The sequence below is a fragment of the Anolis carolinensis genome, chromosome 1 (genome assembly GCF_035594765.1).
Source record: "Anolis carolinensis isolate JA03-04 chromosome 1, rAnoCar3.1.pri, whole genome shotgun sequence".
Taxonomy (NCBI): Eukaryota; Metazoa; Chordata; class Lepidosauria; order Squamata; family Dactyloidae; genus Anolis; species Anolis carolinensis.
Window position 1 is genome coordinate 222,383,146 of NC_085841.1, and position 23,829 is coordinate 222,406,974.

Consider the following 23,829-nt stretch of genomic DNA (forward strand, 5'->3'; position numbering starts at 1 on the left):
CAGTTGTGATGATTTCCATGCTATACTGTGGCAGTCACTGAAGAAAGTTCCCACATGAATGGGTGAGTTATGAGAGATATACAGGCTACATCCCCATTCTGAGATTCTCAGGTGAAGCCAGGATTGTTAATAAGACTTCATAAAAAAGTATCTTGTGCCATATCCAATTTTTGCTATTTTCTCTTTTCTAGATATTCTTACTTCTTGTACTCTCTATTTAGCTGTAATCGAACTTGAAACTTATTTGAGGCCAGGTTATGGTCCTAAAATGGCCTTGGTTTCTTTGACTGGAAATCTACTCTAGAGGAAAAAAGAGAGGAAGTTCTATCTTTTAGTCTTCTTGGCTTTCTCAGCAGTTTCTCAGCTCTGCAATTTGATAATAAAAGGTAAAGGTTTCCCCTGATGTTAAGTCCAGTCGTATCCGACTCTGGGGGTTGGTGCTCATCTCCATTTCTAAGCCGAAGAGCCGGCGTTGTCTGTAGACACCTCCAAGGTCATGTGGCCGGCATGACTGCATGGAACGCTGTTACCTTCCCACCAGAGTGCTACCTATTGATCTACTCACATTTGCATGTTTTCGAACTGCTAGGTTGGCAGAAGCTGGGGCTAACAGAGGGCTCCCTGGATTTAAACCTGTGACCTTTTGGTCCGCAGGTTCAGCAGCTCAGCACTTTAACACACTGTGCCACCAGGGCCCCTTAATTTGATAATAGGACTCACTATATTCCAGCGGTTTAACTCTTATCTGCATAGCAAGCATAGTTAATGCACATTATAAAATAGGAAATATGATGTATATTTTCAGTTTTATTATTATATTTATTTACTGTATTGTTTTAAGTGTCTTATATTGACTTACTACATAAAGTGTAATCAAGTCTTATCAAACCTTATTGTTTGGTTTTGTATTGTGATATGGCCTAAGGACTAATCAATAAAAATGTTTATTATTATTATTATTATTATTATTATTATTATTATTATTATTATTATTATTATTATTATTATTATTATTGTAGAGCCCCGGTTATCCAAGATAAACAGGCAGGCCTGATCTCGGATAACCAAACGGCTCAGATAGGGCAAGCCCTCGCCAAGGGACATCTCCCCAGATCTCGCTCAGCCAGGCCCTTGCTGGAGGAAAGAGTTTCCTCCAGCAATGGTCCGGCCGAGGAAAACCCACGGTATGCTCCTGTCCCTCCGGGAAACAAGGAGCATGCCACAGGAAACTCTTTCCTCCAGCAAGGGCCTGGCTGAGGGAGATCCGGGGAGACGTCCCTCAGTGAGGGCTCGCCCCTTGGGAAGCAGCCCATGAGTGCTACTGCCTAGCAGTGCTCATGGGGTGCTTCTCAAGAAGTGAGGGCTTGGCCCAAAGACGCAGCCCACAAGCGCTGCTGCAGCAGCGATCGCGGGGCACTTCCAGGATGCTTCCTCCTCCCTCTCCTTTTCTTGAGCTCCCTTCACTCGAGAGAAGGAGAGGGAGAGGGAGGGGCGCCCCCGGCGGCGCCTCGGTTGATACGGATGCTCGGTTAACCAAGGCCCAGTTAACCGGGGTTATACTTATTATTAAGTATTCCTATGGGGTGACATAGGTTTCCATCCTATTCCATAAAGCTGCTGGGAAAGATCAATAAGAGTTTTGAGGTTGGTTGCCATAAGCATGTGATGACACTGAGCTCTATTTGTCCATGTCACCAAATTCAACGAGGCTGTATAGAGGCTCAAACTAGTACTTGGATGCTGTAACAGGCTGGACAAGGAGCAATAAGCTGAAGATAAATTCCAGGATACATAATCTGTGGACTTGTAAATCTCAGGAACTCCTGGATGGGAACTGTACTTTTGCTGAAAAAAACAGATGCATAGCAAAGAAGTATTGTTATGATAAGAAGATTTGTATCATTGAAGGGCCTTTTCAATTGTAAGGGAGGCCAAATTCATACAAACATTAGCTTCATTCTGTCAACAAGTATAAATACAGGTTTTTATTAAAACATTGAGGCTTAATCAATTTGTTTGCAGGACATGAAGGAAGGCATGTAGCTGTTGCATGGCTTCAAGTCAATTTTGCCTCCTTAAGGCCGTTGGGCAAATCTATTATGGGAGTTTGTTGACACTATTTGTTCAGAGGGGCTTTGCCCTTGCCTTCCTCTGAGGAAGTGTGACTTGCCCATGGCCACCCAGTCGATTTTTATGGCTGATGGAGGATTTGGATTCTGGTCTCTGGAGACTAGTCAAACATGGAAACCACCATATCACAGTGGCTTTCACACACAGCAATAGATACGTTATAATTTTGTGAAAATCTTTTATCCTGTTAAATTGCTTAATGCTCTTTTAATCTGCGTAAATCACATCTTTGTTTTATATTATAAATTATTTAAAATTCTTTAACTTGATTTTAGCTGTACACTGTTCTAAGATTTCATGATGTAGCAATAAATATTTCCACAAAACATTTCCAAAAGCTCCAGTAAAAAAAAAAAAAACCATGATCATGAAGGATTGGTGCTTCTCATTTGTACAAGGCTGGTTGGTTAAAATGGTTGGAGCCTTGGAGTCATTATAAAAACAGGAGCCCCTTTCTGAACATGTGACTTAATTGACAATATCATCATGTGTGTATTCATTTTAGCCCTGCAATGTCTATGATGGTAAATGCTTGATCCTATACAATTTTCTTCATTAATTCAAGTTATATACAAAATATTGCTGGAATCAGTAACACTGTGAGATTCAGGATGTGAAAAGAAAAGGAATGGGGAAAAAAGGGAAAGGATGGGAAAGAAAAGGAACATAACTACATTTTTCTTCAACAGTGTGCCTCCTTAGTATGAGAGGGGTCTGGAAAAAAAAATGCTTCATTTGAATCAATGGTTATGTAGTCCTGCTTTGTTACTGGATGAGTTGGAGGGCATTAGTAGCCACATTTTCGATCTTCTGAGACATTGTCTTTGTGTTGCCTAAAGGCTTGACTGTAATACTATAGCCTATGCCAAAAGAAAAGAAATTATAGTCTATAAAGTGAAAGGCAATGCAATAGAAAATCTTTACTACTTAATCATAACTTACTAAGTAAAAATTGGACAAGCTTCATTAAATTAGTTAAGGACATCTCTGTATTCAATGTCACGGTTTTAGAAAAATTGCTTTAAATTGTTCACTTCAAAGTGCCAAAGAAATATGCAACAAACTAAAATGATAGACTATTATGTGATAACTTTCCTTAAGACCTGGGCAGTGATAAGATCATAAAAACCAAGTTATCCAATTTTGAATCTGCTTTTAGGAGACCTGTAATTTTTGACAGTCACTGTGAAGAAAGGGAAATGAATTATACCTTTCCCAATATCCTGGTTGCATACTTTTCATATCATCAAAATGAAGCGTTGGCATAGAAATGATTGTAGTGTGACAAGTATGGGAAGTGAAAATCAATTCGATTTCAACACAAGGTAATGCTGATACAATTTCAATCATTTATTTTACTTTTACTTTAAACAGTTAAGAATACTCAAGATTTCTGGACATACTTATAGTGTTAAGAAAGAAATCTTGAGCTCATTTACACAAGAGACTTATAGCACTACTATTCCACTTTAACTACCATAGATGCAAAGTATGGAAGTCTGTAAATTGTAGGACAAAGGGGGTGGGGCTAGAGGAGAGGGAGGGGCCTCTTCCCAAGTGCCTGACGAAGCTGGACCTCTATACCCCGCCCCTCGTGTTCTAACAAGCGCCTCAGGGGAGGAATACAGAGGCTCTTGGGAAGAGGCCCTGCCCCTAGCCCTGCCCTTTAGTCCTAAAAGGCCTCTCAGGAGAGGTACAGAGGCTCAGCCCTGTCTCGCATTCTTGGAAGCAGGCCCCGCCCCTTTCCCTAGCTCCACCCTCTGTGTCCCAACAAGTGCCTCAGGAGGTATAGATTCTCAGCCCTGTCTCGGGCTCTTGGGGAGAGGCCCCGCCCCTCCTCTGGCCCTGCCCCCGTGTCCTAATAGGTGTCATCACTGTCCCCCTGGATCGCTCCAGCACCCACCGGGGGGCGGTAGCGCCCACTTTGGGAATCACTGCTTTAGTCCAATAGTTCTAAAGCTTTGGTCCTTCAAGAGTTTTGGATTTCAACTCCCAGAAGTCCCAGCCTGTTTGGCTAACATCCAGAAATTCCAGGAGCTGAAGTCCAAAACACTCAAAGGACCAAAGGTTGTGAACCACTGCTTTAATCAAAGCAATTAGGGATTTGACTTCTCTGGCACCATTTGCTGGAAGTGAATCTGAGCACCCAAAAGAAATATGCTGTATATACCTCCAATGCTCTGGGGGTTGTTTTTTGTTTGTTTGTTTAAAGAGGGGTGTGTGTTGTCATATGAACTATGTGCAGTTGTGGCTGGTGGTTCCTATGCTAGTGAAGTGATGAAGCCAATAAAGATTTAACACTGAAGATAGGAGTTGGCCAAGGTGGAGAACCCAATAAACATGATAGGCTCAGCTTCTCAATATGCCTTTTAAAGTTTGGACTGTAAGTATGGTTGGCTGTACACTATAATTAATGTAGTTTGACATCACTTTAACTACCATGGCTCAATGCTATGAAATCCTGGGATGTGTAGTTAGGTGAAGCACCACCACTCTTTTGCAGAGAAAGCTAACACTCATGTAAAATTACAACTCTATTATTCAATAGCATTGAGCCAAGGCAGTTAAACTGCATTAATTCTATAGTGTAGATACATTCCCAGAATAGATTTCCTGCTCCATGCACATGGAAGTCTGAACACATTTGAAAGAATAGAATTTATTTTTAAAAATATTTTTAAAAAGACATTTTAATTAAAATGTACAATACTTTAAGGGAACAAACACAAAGTATTATTATTTAAGGGAAAGTTTTTAAATATATTTGTAAACTAATGTTTTTAATATAGTGATATTTAATTTGTTTTTAGTTGTTTTTAAACTGATCTTGTTTTAGCTTTGTGAGCTGCTATGGATTTTCCACCAGGAGAAAGGCAGCATATACATAGAATAAATTAATGAGTGGGCTCAACTCATTTGAGTTTGTTTTTGTTTTTTTACATAAAAGATATATTTCATACCTCTCCAAGGGAGAAATACCGTCGCGGAATCTGGGAATCTGGATAGACATTTTCAAGATACCATGAAAACGGTTTACATTTCAGGTTGTCTCTCAGTGCTTTTCTGACTGTTACATCGCCATAGTCCACTTTGACAACTCCTAAATTTGTACAGAGAAAAATAAACATGACATCAAGATACATGTAAACCAGACAGAAATGACAACTGTTTTACTATACTTTTATAGAGTGAAAAAAGAAAGAAATGACAGCTGTTTTATTATACTTTTATAGAGTAAAGGGAAAACACACTGACTGAAATGAAGAATTACGCATACATACTTCACTTTCTGCTACATTGTGTAACATCGAAACATATTTCTGAGAAAGGCATTTCATAATCTATTTTAATTTATAGATTAAATGCTGTAATTACAACTTGCTCTGGACTGTTCTCTCACTATGACTGCTACCTTGTTTGAAATACCCATGATGCAGTACTATAAATTAGAAAGTGTTCATAAGAAATTATTCTTAGGATGTATAGAACTGAACTGGAAACTGAATTAACTCCACTGCTCAAAGAAGTGGTTCCCAACCTTTGGGCCTCCAGGTGTTTTGGACTTCAGTTCCAAGAAATCCTAGCCAGCTTACCAGCTATTAGGAACTGTGGGCACTGTAGTCCAAAAGGTCCAAAGGTTGGGAACCCCTGGCTTAAAGTCTATCATGAGAATTGCCAATTGCATGTTCCATCTTATTTTATTTATTTTGGACATGTCTACCCCGCCTTTCTCCAATGGACTCAAGGTGGCTTAAAAGATTATTAAAACCACATCCTAACATCAACCATATAAATAAGACATAAAAGGAATGTCAACCATATATAAATAAGGCATAAAAGTTAAAAAAAGCCTTAAGATAGTAGAACTATCAAAAATCGTAAAATTGAATTCAACAGAATACCCCTAAAATTCCCAGATAGCGATAATAGCAGGACTTAATAAAATCAATTAAAAGCTTTGTTAAACTGGAAGCTTGAGACTCATATCAATCAGATCTGGTCTTTTTAGGGTAAAGGTGAAATAGCTATTAAATAGTGTAGTACTACAGGATAAAATACATCTTCAGCTCATAAAAGCTTACTAAGTAAAGTTACTTGAATTGCCAACATAAAGTCCTAGACTGGTTCAACTGGTTGTCTCAGAGGACAACCAGTTGAACAAAGCAATACCATTATTGCAGCCTGGTAAGATGCAGCTGTTAAGAAACCAATATAAGTCTATGAAATTCGAGAAAACTATTATAGATACATATGATATATACAGTAGAGTCTCACTTATCCAAGCTAAACGGGCCGGCAGAACCTTGGATAAGCGAATATCTTGGATAATAAGGAGGGATTAAGGAAAAGCCTATTAAACATCAAATTAGGATATGATTTTATAATTTAAGCACCAAAACATCATGTTATACAACAAATTTGACAGAAAATGTAGTTCAATATGCAGTAATGTTATGTTTTAATTACTGTATTTATGAATTTAGCACCAAAATATCACGATATATTGAAAACATTGACTGCAAAAATGCATTGGATAATCCAGAACGTTGGATAAGTGAGTCTTGAATAAGTGAGACTCTACAGTAGTAGCAATAAATCTTAGAAATGCAATTTGTGTTACTTCTCCTCAGCTCTTTGTCTTGATGCAATGGAAACAATAGGTTAATTGCTGCTGAAAAAATAAGGACAAGTTGTACGTGTTTCTTCCTCCCCATAAATCATACAGTGGTTATACACCAGCATATCTCAGTTATGTAAAAACTGAATATACTGGAAAGGACAATGCTTATTGAACTCTGATGTCACAACAGTATGATCTCCATATCCGCAGGAATAGTATCAGTGATTTCATTTATCCATGTCTGACAAAATATGTCATCTCAAGACATTTTCTAGGTCCTCTTGAATGATTATGTGGTATTGTTGGGTCAGAAGTACTTCATTTCAAGGGTTTAATTTTTTTGCAGTTTCACATACCCACACAAAGTCTGGAAATGTATCTCTTGTGGATATGGAGATTGCATTGTACAGTTTAACTTGCAAAATTTATGTCTTAAGAATACATCCCTACCCACAAAGTACACTTCCACTTGGAGTCCATTATTCTATATTGTTATTAACTGCCTTCATCGACTTCATCTTATGACCATCCTATGAATGGGAGACCTCCAAGTTAGCTTTTCCTCAACAGACCTGCTCAGGTTTTGCAGATTTAAAGCATGTTACAAGATAGGGAGGAAAAATATTATTGCTAAATTTTCTAAAACTCTCAGAATCATATAATAAGTTTTTCATGCATGTTTTACATTTCCAATTCCAATATATATATTCGCCTAACTGGAAATGTGTTTTAGAAGTAACGGTACAAGAGCAGACAGCCAATTATTGTAAACTTTACACCATCAGGCATTGTTAACATAAATAAATCCATTCTGTTATATACATAAATACACACATATTTCACCAGATCATCTTTCTGACAGCTTGTGAACCCTGATGAAAGACAACCGTCTGACAGATCTGATATATACGAGACTAGACTAGCTAGAAGGAGAAAAAAAACTTGTAACTGAGAAATATGTAAGTGCATTTTTTCCAGTTTTATACTGATAGGGCAATACAAAAGGATGCAAGCTACATGGGGGATTTTACAGATGGCTGCAGATGGATCAAGGTTATATATAAAAAGCACTTAGTCACAATAGTACTCCACAGAGTAGCCATTAGGCTTGAGCGATCCATGAAAAAATTGATTCTAAACTCGTTTCAAAAGTAGGGGGCGCCAGCGTTTCGTTTCTGATGTCATTTCCGAATTTTGCCCTCAACATTTTTCGAAATTTAACAAAAATTTGTTAGTTTCAAAAGTAATTTGTTAATGGCGGACGCGCATGCGCAGTAGCAAAAAAAACAGCACGAGGGGAGATTTTACAGGAATCTCCTGCCCTCATTTTTTGAGTGATCTTCTTCAAACTTGGTACAGTGGTAGAACACATTTAACACTGATAGCTCACCAAAATTTGGAACGTTTCCCTTATCCTCTGATTTTTGGCGAATTTTCATAGCTTTTATAAGAAACCATTTTTTTTTAATAATTGCAGAAATCTGTTCCTGGTTTGAAAGTCTTATTTCCTGTTTAATTGGGTTGTCTTTACTGTGAAAGTCATTGTTCTACTTCAGAAACTTTGTTTTTGTGGCTGAAACTTTGTTAAATTGATGTGTGTGTGATATATACTGTGTGTGTGTGTGTGTGTGTGTGTATATATATATATATATATATATATATATATATATATTTGTCCCTGCATATATGTGTGTGTGTGTGTGTGTGTGTGTGTGTGTATAGGTAAAGGTAAAGGTATCCCTTGACGCTAAGTTCAGTCATGTCTGACTCTGGGGGTTGGTGCTCATCTCCATTTCTAAGCCCAAGAGCCAGTGTTGTCCATAGACACCTCCAAGGTCATGTGGCCGGCATGACTACATGGAGTGCCATTACCTTCCCGCCAGAGCGGTACCTATTGATCTACTCACATTGGCATGTTTTCAAGCTGCTAGGTTGGCAGAAGCTGCAGCTAACAGCGGGCACTCACTCTGCTCCCGGGATTTGAACCTGGGACCCTTCGGTCTGCAAGTTCAGCAGCTCAGTGCTTTAACACACTTCACCATCGGGGCTCATGTATATATAATATACATACACATACACACAATGTGGAGAATATGTGGAAAGGTAGATAGATAAGTTGGGAGCCACAGCAAAGGCACCTTCCTGGGAGCAAGGTCTAATAATAATAATAATAATAATAATAATAATAATAATAATAATAATAATAATAATAAATCCCTTACAATATCCAAGATGGGTCACTGCTACAGAATCTTGGGAGCTTTAGTTTGGTATGGTACCATTATTGGCAGAGAAAGCTAAGCTGTAGGAGTTGAAATCCAATCATTTATCCTCCCTATAGAATCAATTTTATATGCATTTTTAGCTATGATTTATTTGCTATTTTATTGTGTTGTGATTTTATTATTGTATAAGGCATTGAATATTTGCCTTTGCATTTGGAAGCTGCCCTGAGTCCTTTTGTGGAGAGAGGGCAGGTTAGAAATAGGTTAATAACAATTATTATTATTATTATTATTATTATTATTATTATTATTATTATTAAATATCTGGAGGACGAAAGTTTGCCCTTGCCTGCTCTATACTGCACTTTCCAGAACTTTCCCATCACAATCTGCTTTTGAGCTTGATACATGATCAAGACATTATTTCCAGCTTACTGAAGTTGGCTGCATATGTTTTGTCTGAGGGTCAGAAATGGCCTTAAAGCCATCTTGTGCAGCTTCCAAAACCCAACACTTGAGAACATTTTGCACTATAGCCATATTTCCAAGGTCGTACTCAAAGGGCTTGGCAAATATACCCTTTTTTGAGATGGATCTAAATCAGGCATGGGCAAACCTTGGCCCTCCAGATGTTTTGGACTTCAACTCCCACAATTCCTAACAACCAGTATTTGAGAACACAGAAATGCTGGACCACTCTAAAAGCCACCGTGTCAGACTACACAGAGAAGCCACTGAAATCCACAAGAAGCACATGGACAATTTCAACAGAAAAGCTAAAATCAGGACAGTAAAAGAACAACACCCAGAAAATGGGAATTCCAGACAGGAAACAATCAGGGCCAGCTAATACCTCCCAACAAAGGATTCCCCCAGGTAGGAAGCAGCCAGGCTTTGAAGCTGCAAGGCTATTCAATGCTAATCAAGGTGACCAATTGCAACATTCACACTTGCCTCCCACAGACAAGAGTTCTTTCTCCCACCCTGGACCTTCCACAGATATATAAACCCCACTTGCCTAGCTTCGCACAGACGTCAAAACCTCTGAGTATGTCTGCCACAGATGTGGGTGAAACGTCAGGAGAGAATGCTTCTGGCACATGGCCATAGAGCCCGGAAAACTCATAGCAACCCAGTAGGCTGTTGCTGAACAACCTATGAACTTTTAGCATTAAAGGAAAAAATGCCCAAGATTTTATCACTTAATACTGTTGGCATGTCTGGAGAAGAAGAATAGAATGCTTCTATACCAGGCAAGGGCAAACTTTGCCCATGTCTGGTGTTAGGAATTGTGGGAGTTGAAATTCAAAACAATCTGACAAAAAACTGGGAGCTGTAGTTTGGCATGGCACTGGCTCTCTTCTGCAGGGAAGGCTAGGTAGGGACTTTGTAAAACTACAACTCACATGATTACATGGCACTGAATCTATTGCAAGTGAGCTGGTGCCAGATTCCTTTCTGGGAGCAGGAGCTGTTGGGTTTGGCGTCTCCTCCTGGAGATATCTCTTAAAGGGATATCCTCTGGCTCTAAGGATTCCGTTTAGGAAGGCTTGCCTGGCTCTGGTATTCCCCTTTAAGCCTGGCTGGAAAGTCTGGAAAGAAGCAAAACCAAACATGCGGCTCCAAGGCAGGGCGAGGAGAAGGCCAAGAGCAGGCAGGCATGTCTCTTCTCTCTTCTCTTCCCTCCCTCCCTGCTTCTCTCTCTCTCTCTCTCTCTCTCTCAGAGAGAGAGAGAGAGAAGCAGGGAGGGGAGAGAGAGAAGGGAAGAGAGAGCAATGCAGAAGGCTTCTACTGAGCCGGTGGTCCCCGCCGGGGGGGGGGGGGTGTCTCAATGGCATTTTTAAAATGCTAGCAGATCGATGGCCATGCCTCTCCCTCCCTCCCTCTTCCGCTCTGATTGGCATGCCAACATGGCTTCTCCTCTCAGAGGGGCTACAGCTACATCCGAAGACATCAGAAACAAACGAAAAAAGGTACTTTTATTATTCAAATTCGTAATATTTGTAAGGCAGTGAGCAGATGGTTCAAATATCAATTCAAAAGTAATTACGAAACGAATTTTAAACGAATTTTAAACGAATTTAACGAACTAACGAAAAATTTGCTCAAGCCTAGTAGCCATACAATTTCAAGGGCTCTTAGCCTGTGCACCATGTCAAAGACAAGCAAAACCAAATGGAAGCTATAGACAAGTGAAAAGGCTGAATTTTTATGAATGGAGGTCCTATATCCACAATCCTGAAAATCTGGAAGTTAGATAAAAGGAGGGGGGGACAGAAAATGCAAACCCCCCCCCCAATGTGTGCCCAATGCAGCACATTAAAAAAAAAAACCTCACCAGATAGTCCTAAATTGGCAATAAAATGTATTGCACCTGACCAGTGTATGGTTGATGCAGCACAGGAATTTGGGAGCAACGTGGACAGCATTTGTAGAAACAGTGCCCCAGCTAGAATATTCAGATGAAAGGAAAATTAACACCTTTCCTCTAAGAGGGAATCACTTTCCCTTTTTTATTTTCCCCCTGCCACGATTCTCATAGCATTTCCATCTAATGGGCTGCTTCTGTTCAGCACATTTCTCCCAACAAGGTAAGAAAAAAAAACTTTATGTTGAATCACTTTAGCATTAGGGGAGCTTTGTGGACTTTGTGGGAGCTTCTTCACAGTTTCTAGGGTGCCTGTGGAGACTCAAAAGAGGAACTGAATTTCTTTAATCCACATCTGGATTAAGTGGCAGTGTGGAATCAGACTGAGATAGTCTTAAAGGGAAAGCTCACCATTGGCAATCCTTTGTGGCTTTACTCCCAGAGCTTCTGACAGCTCCGGGAAGTCAAGAATGCATAGCAACATATACATCTATTTACATACATCTAGCATCTAACTCATGATAGTGAGCCCCAGGGTACATCTACAACAGTGGTTCTCAACCTGGGGTCCCCAGATGTTTTTTGGTCTTCAACTCCCAGAAATCTTAATAGCTGGTAAACTGGCTGGGATTTCTAGGAGTTGTAGGCCAAAAACATGGGGGGACCCCAGGTTGAGAACCACTGATCTACAATGTAGAATTAATGCCGTTTGACTTTAAATGCCATAGTTCAGTGCTATGGAATCTTAGGGGTTGTAGTTTTATAATGTCTTTAGCCTTCTCTGCCAAAAAGTGCTCCTGCCTCAGCAAGCTACAAATCCCTGGATTCCATACCATTCAACTATGGGCCAGGCTGTGGCGCAGCTGGCTAGTAACCAGCTGCAATAAATCACTACTGACTGAGAGGTCATGAGTTCGAAGCCCGGGTCGGTTTAAGCCCCCAACCATTAAATAGTCTGGCTTGCTGTTGACCTATGCAGCCCGAAAGACAGTTGCATCTGTCAAGTAGGAAAATTTAGGTACGCTTTATGCGGGAGGCTAATTTAACTACAGTGTTCCTTCACTATTTCGTGGTTTGCTTTTTGCAGATTCGTTGTTTCACAATTTTTCATTAAATTCTAAAATAATATTATAAATCATAAAAAATTACAATTTGCAGCCTAAGGAAGGGAGGAAGGAGAAGCCGAAGGGAGAGAAAAGGAGCCCAAGTGGTAACGAGAGGGAAGGAGGCGATTTATCAACACATGATTGGTTAATAAAGACTTAAAATAGTGTATAACTACTAAAATAATGTATAAATATATAACATCCCTACTTTGTGGATTTTCACTTATTGTGGGTGGTCCTGGAACCTAACCCCCATGATAAGTGAGGGAACACTGTAATTTACAACACCATAAAAAACTGCCAGCAACATGCCGGAAAAGGAATGAGGAAGTACAGCCACTAATGGACGGTGAAGCAACAGCTCTCCCTGTGGCTGGAATTGTGAAGCTGGAATGTTAAACGCCTCTGTGTCTGTCTATACTGTATGTTGTTTGTCTGAATAGCATTGAATGTTTGCCATATATATGTTCATTGTAATCCGCCCTGAGTCCCCTTCGGGATGGGAAGGGTGGAATATAAATAATGTAAATAAATAAATAAGCTGCATTAATTTACAGTGGAGATGTATCCGTAAAGTTGCTTAGGCCCTACATCTTCTAAAATTGCTCAGGGCCTGTATACTTGGAGGCTACGAATGGATTTTGTACTTCCTAAAGAACTAGTAGAAACTACAAAGGAAGGAACAGACAACAAATATAACCCAATTAAGCTTGATTTTGGCATGCCATGCTCTTCCATTTCAGTTTTGATTATTACGCCAAGAAAGCCCTGCCTTCAGATACTAAAGCAAAGCTTTCTTACCAATATGCAGGAGCCTGACACAAAGGCCAATATCTTCTACTTCTGGATTCCTCCCTCAACTTTCTGGAGGGATCTGTGTCCAGAACCCCATTTTGCTGCTGAAACCCATTTATCCCATCAAAACTGGCAAGCTTCCTCTGCTCCCTGCAGCCTCCATGCATTCTAAGAACTCATTCTGTGTGAATGGGAAACCTTTTGGAGATGTTTTTGGAATTTTAATTTTTGCCGGCATGGAAGGCTGCAGCAGGAGGGAGAAGGAAGGAAAAATACAAATTGCATTACATCTGAGATTTAAAGTGCACTGTTGCATCTTGGCTTGTATGCATATGGAAAATGCCAAATTACCAGGGAGAGATACATTCCAGAACAGACAGATCAATGTGATTTTAAAGTAACTTTGCTAAAATCAATTTGATTTAAATGTAAATGTACATATGGTTGTATCTTTATTCTGAAAACATGACCCAATAGAATAGTCATCACACCTATCTACTTGAATTATGTTTCTCATGAACAGAATTCATTAGAAATAGTGTTATTTTAATTTCTACATTTCATGTGGCCTCTGTAGGAATCTTTAAACAACAACTTTAGGACAACCTTCAATTGTTAAAGAGCTAAGATACGATGAATTAAAAAAACTATTACAGTAGAGTCTCACTTATCCAACATAAACGGGCCAGCAGAATGTTGAATAAGCGAATATGTTGGATAATAAGGAGAGATTAAGGAGAAGCCTATTAAACATCAAATTAGGTTATGATTTTACAAATTAAGCACCAAAACATTATGTTATACAACGAATTTGATAGAAAAAGTAGTTCAATATGCAGTAATGCTACATAGTAATGACTGTATTTACAAATTTAGCACCAAGATATCACGATTTATTGAAAACATTGACTACAAAAATGCGTTGGATAATCCAGAACGTTGGATAAGTGAGACTCTACTGTATTCGAAATAGTAAGGTTGGTACTCAACTAAACCAATTCAGAAATGATTGTGGTTGATAAGATGTGGCAACTGGATGATAGTAGCTATTTTCTATATGTAAATAGTTAGTTTTCTAAAATATCACTAGCTATAATGGAGGGCCACCATGAAATATTCTTAACGAAACTGAAATGTAAAACCAAATAAAGGGAGCAATTATGCTTAGGTTATAAGTAGAGCAGAGAAATTGCAAAAATACATGTATTTTGTGGTGATGCACAAAAACATACTGAAGCCATGGCTGACCAAAGGAAGTTGTTTCATCACAGCTCTAGCAAAAAAGAATAATTTGTAATCCAACGTCTGGAATTACACACAGCATCCCGCAGATGGAGCTATTTTCCCACAAGAAGCCAGGCTCCCACCAATAAAGACATCTAAGATCTTCAAATGATTTTTGATACAAGTATAAATTGGTTTCCAGCATAGAATGGGAATACATAGTCACATCTTATTTGTGCAATAAGATGCAGTGAAATCAATAAGCTAAATACTGCAGACCCTTGAGGCTAAATTTCTGCATCATTTTTTGTAGTCAGGATATATAGGAGCATGTATTCATTCCAGATTCATATATTTAGCCTTGTAGCTAATATAAATAATAATATTCGAGTTTTCATGTAACAGACTTTGAAACAGCAGGGAACATGTACCTATCCTGGGCATCCAAGCTTCAGGCTTCTGGTATAATATGTAAACAAATAGCCTATTTTCTCCATCAGGATGAGTAGTCATCCAAGACCCCTCACAGCATGGCAAACTTGCTTTGCATACTAGTTCAAAAGCAGCAAACACAGAACAGTTGCTTAAATCTGCTACCTCTCTTGATCATAAAATGCAAAGCCAGACAGAAAGGCTTCAAATGTTAGCTGTTTTCTTCCATGCATGAATTCATCAAACCTATGTCTGATACAAACACACTTAATGAAAACTCAAAAGTTTAAAAATAAATACAAGTCCTGATTACTGATGGTGGTCCCATAAGGTCCCATTTTTGTTTCTCTTTTCCAGAACATTTCAAGGGCTAAAGTTTGAATAGATATAGGGTAAAAGAGACATTAATAATAAGAGTCACACTTGTTAATGTGTATCCTCAAGTCATTTCTGATATATGCTAGGGTATTTTATACAAATATAAAATCTGAAACTCAAACTCCCTCCTGAAGGAGATCAGAATGGCCCCATTTTGTCATCCTTTAGGAAGCAAATAACAACCTTCCTATGTACTGAGGCTTATGGAGATACACATGGTTAAAAATCCGGCTTTATAAAATAGAAATATAATATGAACATGGCTTTTAACCTTGTTTTTATTGATACTGTTTTTAATTTGTTATTGTCTCTCTTGTGATTTGTATGATTGTTGAATGTGCTGTATTTGTCCATTAGAATTTTGTTAATTTATTGTTGTATTTTGTTAATGGCATTGAATGTTTGCCTTTTATGCTGTGAGTCATCTGACTTCCCATGGGGAGATAGAGCTAGAGCTGCTGTTTTATTTTTGTTTTTTTGTTGGGGGGGGGGGTAAGTTCCTCATCTTTTACTTCTTATATAGGAAGGTACACGATAATCTAACATATACTGAGAATAACTGTATCCATTGACTTTGGCCACTGCTGATCACTGAGAATCTTGATATTAAAATCTCAAAACTTAGTTTCACAAGTTTGCTCAAAAACTTCCAGAATGCTAAGAAGGAAATGGAGATTTTACAAAGTAAGAAGAAAGTCAGGACACCAGATTGCTAAACCCAGATAACAGATTTGAGATCAGTAGTTTTACTGCTTCCGCTAAATTGGTTTCCTCCTGATTAAACAAATTCAATAAAGGATTAATGACAGTTCTTTGATATATTAATCTCATTAACCTGGTGATGAAAGTACTGGAGCTCTCACTAAATGCGCTTGTCGATTTCACTGACCTTGAAAATCCTGAACTACTAAACACAACTGCATTATACTTGTTAGTAAGTATCATCTAAATATTAATGAAAAAGTACCACTTTGTACAGATGTTCACCTGCTAGAAAACTGGTTAAGAAATATTTAATGAACTGAGTTATATTAATCCATTTCTGTTCAGAGTCCGATGTTCCAAGTTCTTTCCAATAACCAATTAAATGTAGGCCCTCTAAATCAATCCTTAAAATCTGCCAAGGCAAGATTTTCGAATTATCGCTCGTAAGTGTTCTCTTAAAACTAGCCAAATGCATAATGACTTCTACTTTCTAAGTCATAATTGACTAAACTAACAGTTCCATAGTTATAAATACTGAAACTAAGGGACGTCCACTTCATTTTAGCCCATGATCATTTCTAGACAAAATTTGACTTTAAACTGCCAAAGAGCAATACTAATGGGTAAAAACCCTTCTGTTGCAGTATTTTTTCACTGATTTAGAATTTATTCTGTCTTGTTGAAAGAGGGTGGGGGAATCCTAGACTAACCTTTCACTTAATTTTTTCTTAAGAGTTCTAGGAATCCAAAGTAACATACATTTGTATCTTTGTTATATAGATGTCCTAAATCATATTAAATGGTATTCATATTCCTGGATAATCTCATCTCTATCCAGAATGGAAAGAATTACTAATTTGGGAGTTCCTAATTTTCCTGCTCCTAAAGCAACATGCATAGCATAGTGACAGCCAGCACAATGAAGTGGTCTGAGTATTGGACTATGACTCTGGAGAGTAGAGTTCGATTTCCCACTCAGACATGACAACTCTTTGGGCGAGTCACACACTTTCAGTCCCAGAAAATCCTGTGAGAAGATCACCTTAGGTCACCAAAAATCAGAAACAACTTGAAAGCACACAACAATGCATGGCACTATTATTCCATTTTAACTGTCGTAGTTCCATCTTATGGAATCCCAGCATTTGTAAATTTGGTGCATCACTAGAAGAGCAATCTTATCCATTAATTGTCCTGGGGTCCATTCACACTATAGAATTACAGGCAGTCCCAGAGTTACAAACATCCAACTTACAAATGAATCATAGTTAAGAATGTGGGTGAGACAGCAGGAAGTGAGAGAAATTGACCCCTTGGAAAGGAAAGAGTTTTCATGGGGAAAAGGGGTCTCTACTGAAGTTTTATCACCAATCCTTGTTTGTACAACAAGCCATAATTGGATAAAATCCAATAATCATGGGAACAGAAAGTGATGTGAAATCTTTTGAACTGTGGTATAGACAGTAAAAGAAACACCACAGGGATGTTGACCCTTCCCAATGTTACCCAAAGCATATATGTATAAATGTACCTGTTCCAACAAACCTACAGAACCTATATTGTTCATAACTTGGGGACTGCCTGTAATCTGCCCACTTTATTTGTTGATTTAAAGAGGGTAGCAGAACACTTGTTCATAACCTGGGGACGGCCTGCATAATGCTATTCTTCCACTGCCAATGGCACTATAATTCCACTGCCGTGGCACTATACTTCTATAGTATGAATCAGCCCCAGGGAAAATTACTACAGACCCAGGATTAGAAATAAATAAACAACACCTATTTCAATGTCTATTTGTGCAGCAACACAAATTATTATGAATTACTTTGCCATTTCATGTTTTGTGTTGGTTCGTTCCTAGTTGTTGTTGTTCCCTAACTCTGACCTCTTCTTATGGAGTGAATTGAACTTAATCCCTTTTTGCATTCCTTTAGAATTTTGTCACCTCCTCCTTTATCCTAGCAGAGATAACAGTTTATTCATACTGATAATAAGGTTGTTTCAAGTAGGGCAATTAAACATAATCCTCCCTTTTCAGTGAGTTTTACTTCATATTTGTGGAAAAATCTGATTGAAAATGCAAAATTCTCCTCTTTAAGCCAGCCAAGTCCTCTTTTCTACATTTATAAAGGTGCATCCACACTGTTGAATTAAAGCAGTTGACACCACTTTAACTGGCATGGCTCAATGCTATGAAATCCTGAGATTTGTAGTTTGGTAAGGCACCAGAACTCTTTGTCATAGAATGCTTAAGACCTTGTAAAACTATATGATTTTTTGAGCCAAAGCAGTTAAATTGCATTGTCTAGCTACACTCTTAGGGGCCCTGTTGGCACAGTGTGTTAAAGCGCTGAGCTGCTGAACCTGCGGACCAAAAGGTCCCAGGTTCAAATCCCGGCAGCGGAATGGGCTCCCGCTGTTAGCTCCAGCTCCTGCCAACCTAGCAGTTCGAAAACATGCAAATGTGAGTAGATCAATAGGTATCACTCCGGCGGGAAGGTAACGGCACTCCATGCAATCATGCCGGCCACATGACCTTGGAAATGTCTATGGACAACGCCGGCTCTTCGGCTTAGAAATGGAGATGAGCACCAACCCCCAGAGTCAGACATGACTGGACTTAACATCAGGGGAAACCTTTACCTTTACTTAGCTACACTCTTACGACCTTGTCACATTGGGGTTTTTATGGCCCCTTTTCCTTCTTCTGGATAGAGCCATCAAATGATGCTGGCTTGGTCCCACCCTCATTCCTCTCAAAGTAGAGGGGAAGCGTCGCAAGATGCTTCCTGTGCCACGACAGAGAGAAAAGTGTGTTTTGGGTAACTCTGATGGAGCTACCCGCATTTTTTGCCTTTTCTTCCATCTGATGTGGACAGGGACAAGGCACCCCGTGTGCCTGCCATTTTGCCATTATCCATGGGAGTTCAGTATAGGTGTTTATTTTTTAAAATCTGTGGTTGCACATTATAATTGAAACCCAAAATAATTTTGAAGTGCAAGAAAAAATAGACCCATCTGTTACTGTTGTAGTTCTGTGGCTAGGATCATGTTTATAAAGAGAAACCAGGTGGGCTGAGTATGCAATGTGGTTTCATCTCCAGCAATGCCAGTGTGGGAAAGATGCAATGCCATCTACCCAACCCACATGATTTTATGGCTTGATTAAATCTTAATCAATGTGTATATACAAGCTTTGTGTTTTTTAAAAAAAATCCTGAATTTAATGGTAAGACTTTTGCAAACACCAAATGCTGAGGTCTAAACGACATGCATGACCATGTAAATCTGTGTCAGGGAGTGAAGGCATGGTGTAAAAGGCTTGAGGGAGGCAGAGTTGGGCAGGATTCAGAACTGCATCTTACTTCTCAGTCCAGCTCTTCAAAGGCTTCCCCTATCCAAATAATGTGAAAACAAGAGCAAGCCCTATTAGAAGAGCAATAGAGAGAAATTACTCTAGTCCATAAAGATATTGATTCTTGAATTGTCACTTTTGCCCACTTGCTTTCCTTTTGATTGGGCAAGATCAGGAAAACTGCTGATGGACAAATTATATTTCTGATGCTGAACCTCACAATTTCATTAACTATCTAGTTTTCTCCGTCAGGCGTCCGTAGCCCATTTAAACACACACTCATCCTTACAGCAAATACATGTATTTTCAAATATCTCTATCAAGTATTGTCCTATTAATATAACTACAGGAACATCATTTTCACTTACAAGAGCTTGCACAATTATTTTGATTTGTAAATTAGACAGGTCATCAGAAAGCAAAAGAAAGGCCAAGTCATTTCTCCCAATTATTATCATTTTGAGCGATTCCTTGTGATGCCCTTTTCTGCAATGTTCTCCACTAAATCACTGTGCACAGGACAAATATGCAATTCTCAGCATAAAGTTTGGTTTGTGACCCTGTAGCCTTCCAAAATGTGCCTGCTTTTCTTTCTCTTTTTTTAAGCATACAAGACAAAGAAAGAATATTGGATCTTTTTTTTCATGTCAGAAGCAATTTGAGAAACTGTAAGTAACTTCTGGTGTGAGAGAATTGGCCGTCTGCAAGGACGTTGCCCAGGGGACGCCCGGATGTTTGATGTTTTACCATCCTGTGGGAGGCTTCTCTCAGGTCCCTGCATGGGGAGCTGGAGTTGATAGACAGGAGCTCACCTCAAACTGCCCATCTTTCAGTCGGCAGTCCTGCCGGCACAAGGGTTTAATTCATTGCGCCACCGGGGGCTTTGGGAATATTGGAATAAAAATAATTGTACTGCATTCCTCATTGTACCTGTTTTTAATTATGAGTCACCTGATTTGCAGAATTCATTTAGAAAATAAAGTATCAAAATAGCTTTTAAAGTATCTGTTATGTTATGTTGTTTATACCTTTGTTATATTGTTTTAAATTACTGTTTTAATTACTGTTGTGTGTAATGCTATGTTGTTGTTTTTGGGTTAGTCCCTGTGTAAGTTGCCCCAAGTCCCTTCAGGGAGATGGAGGCGGGATACAAGTATAAAGTTATTATTATTATTATTATTATTATTATTATTATTATTATTATTATTAGTAATATTATTATTACTTATGTGCTTATTATATTTTGCATTTTCCCCAGGCTTGCATGTCAAGGCAACTTACAAAAGATAAAACAAATAATGACAAAAATTTACATCACAAAAATATGCAAATATTAAAATACAAATAAACAAAAGGGATAATTAAAAGCAGTTTTAAAGTAGTTTAAAAACCAACAAGTCCAAACCAGACAACAAGAAGTTAGTGCCAAAAGTCTTGGTAAAACAAGTTTTCATCCACTACTGAAAGGACACCATGCGGTAGCAGTCTAGTTGCTCTATGGCCTATCTACATTGTTGAATTAAGGCAAGTGGAGACATCTGATTTGGTTCAATGCTATGGAATTGTGGGAGTTGCAGTTTACAAAGTCTTTGCCATTCTTTGCCAAAGAGAGCGGGTGCATCACCAAACCACAACTTCCAGGATTCCACAACGTTGAGCCATAGCAGTTAAAGTGGTGTCAAACTGCCCTAATTTTTCAGTGTAGATGCACTCTAGGAAGTATATCCCAGGACCTGGCAGCATTCACGAAGAACTCCCCACATTAGCAACACATGTAACACTGAAGGTACTGGGATAGACAGAATTACCTATTTTATATGAAATATTATATTGAAACAGCAGCAATTGAAATATATATATTAAAATTACAGGCATTTGCATGACCACATACTACACCAGAGAGAGGGAGAGAGAGAGAGAATGTGTATGTATATATGTATATAAATACACACACACATATACACTAAATGGAAAAAATAAGCATTCTCAGTTTGAAGGCTCTGCGGTTTACTAAAATTATATGTTGCAGTTTTTAAGAATGGCTTCCTGTTTTGTCTTCCTTACTATGTATTTTTATCCTGTGACCTGATAATATCCAATTATCTCTATTCTCAGGTTGATCCTGCCTTCAGATTGAAAAATCTATCAATTCATATTACACAACTTTAATGGATTCGCTTTTAGTGGTGAAGTGGGAGAAGGGATGAAGGTTGCCACTCAATTCTTTTGGACTGAAGTTAAAGTAATCACTTTCTAAGATATGCCTGGGCAAAAATGCCATCCTATGCAAGCAGACATACTCTTTTGACTTGTTGAAACAAAGAAATATTTCCATTTTTGAAGAAGCCTCCCAGTTGCAGTAAGAGACTAAAATGTTATACGCTGAGACCTATTGAGTTATTTTTATTTATTGTCCAGTCTTTAAATGGAATTGCAGATGACTCACCACATGATTATAAACAGGTACAATGAGTAATACAGTCAGAATTACATCAATGCATAATTGGAACAGAAATAAAAAGACATTAAAACAAAATGTACTATTAAAAACCCAACTGAATTAATTGTAATGGTAAAAGCAAACACAAAAATGACTTGTCCTCGGGTTCCTACAGCCCATCTGAATATAAGGTTCTTCACCTGCCAGCAGAAAGAGAACAAACAGCTTGCCTCCTCCATGCCTGCTTTGGAAGGGAGCTCCATTATTTGAGGGTTTCCAGCAATGTAATGAAGGAAGGGGTAAACAAACATAAACAGGCCAGCAGAACGTTGGATAAGCGAATATGTTGGATAATAAGGAGGGATCAAGGAAAAGTCTATTAAACATCAAATTAGGTTATGATTTTACAAATTAAGCACCAAAACATCATGTTATACAACAAATTTGACAGAAAAAGTAGTTCAATACGCAGTAATGCTATGTAGTAATTACTGTATTTACAAATTTAGCACCAAAATATCATGATGTATTGAAAACATTGACTACAAAAATGCGTTGGATAATCCAGAACGTTAGATAAGTGAATGTTGGATAAGCGAGACTCTACTGTACATGCTACAAAACATGATCCAATGAACTGTTATAGTTTGTGGTAAACATAGATCTGGAGAAATAATTTTGTATGATTTGGATATTGGACTGTGGGCCCATCTGCACTGACCATTTAATGCAGTTTCAAACTGCTATTGAAGAAAGTGGTTTCACTGCAAATGATTACATAGGAAAACCTGGAACCAGTTTGAGGTTTGGATGGTGATTTAAAAAAGTACAGAGCACTGATGCACATTAAGAGATTTCTTTACAGGCTTTTGTGGGAGTTCATTGTATAGTCATCACCACAGTTTGGAGCTAGCAGTTCCAAACTGTATTAAATAATCAGTGGAGATGGGGCATATGACTCAGAAAAACAAGATTCATGGACATCCTGATAAACCATGGAGATCTTAAGCAGGTCAGACTTTCTCAGCCTCAGCAGAAGACAAAGGTACACTCCTTCTGGACAATCTTGCCAAGAAAACTCACATTATAGGGTTGCCTTCAGGTCACTATTAGTTAGAAACAATGTGAATGCACATAACAACAGAGTAGAAATCTACTAACAATAGTGAGACTTGGGGTGCATCTACACTGAAGATTGAAAGTAGTTTTACAGGCATGGCTCTATGTTATGAAATTGGAGGAATTTTTAAGGTCCTTAGCCTTCCCTGCCAAAGAGGGATGGTGCCTTGGTAAACTACAACTCCCAATGGTTCCATAGCATTGAGCCATGACAGTCAAAGTGGAGTCAAATTGAATTCATTTTAAGGTGTAGATGCACTCTAGGTTTCCATGTCACTAGATTTATAAACAAATGTTTCTTCTGAGCCCAATATAGGGAAGGTATTTATGCCTCAAAACAATGTGGATTCATCAACTTTCAGGGGTATGAAGAGAAAGGGAAAGAAAGTTTCATTGTAAATTTGGGAGGGAGATGAGTTATCTCTCTATATATGAACAAAGAGCCCCTGGTAGTGCAGCGTTTTAAAGTGCTGAGCAGCCGAAAGGTTGCAGGTTCGAATACGGGGAGCGGAATGAGCGCCTGCTGTTAGCCCCAGCTTCTGCCAACCTAGCAGTTTGAAATGGAAATGTGAGTAGATCAATAGGTACCCCTCCGATGGGAAGTTAACGGCACTCCATGCAGTCATGCTGGTCACATGACCTTGGAGGTGTCTATAGACAATGCCAGCTCTTCAGCTTAGAAATGGAGATGAGCACCAACCCCCAGAGTCAGACACGAGTGGACTTCATGTCAGGGGAAAACTTTTACCTTTACCTACCTAGATGAACAGAAGAAACTTCCATTAACAGAGAGGAGCACTTTGAATCCAAACTGGGGTATTTCCCAAATTGTAAATGCTCTAACTGCTCAACTTTCTGATCTGGTGACTATCTGTGGATTCAGGCACATGCATATATAGATTTAATTACTTGTCTACTTTCTAAAACC

General features: G+C 38.7%; 1 protein-coding gene across 6 annotated transcripts in view; it reads right to left on the reverse strand.

Moving 5' to 3' along the window:
- The window catches only part of galnt13 (polypeptide N-acetylgalactosaminyltransferase 13), a 270,709-nt gene that overhangs the window by 34,677 nt on the left and 212,203 nt on the right, over positions 1 to 23,829 (reverse strand). For all 6 annotated transcript variants that reach the window (XR_010001363.1, XM_003225380.4, XM_062965663.1 and 3 more), the window contains exon 9: positions 5,091 to 5,230. Coding sequence is in view for 5 of the 6 variants with exons in the window: in XM_003225380.4 (XP_003225428.2) it covers positions 5,091 to 5,230 (140 nt within the window). In the remaining variant the exon portion in view is untranslated. The remainder of the gene's footprint in view (positions 1 to 5,090; positions 5,231 to 23,829) is intronic.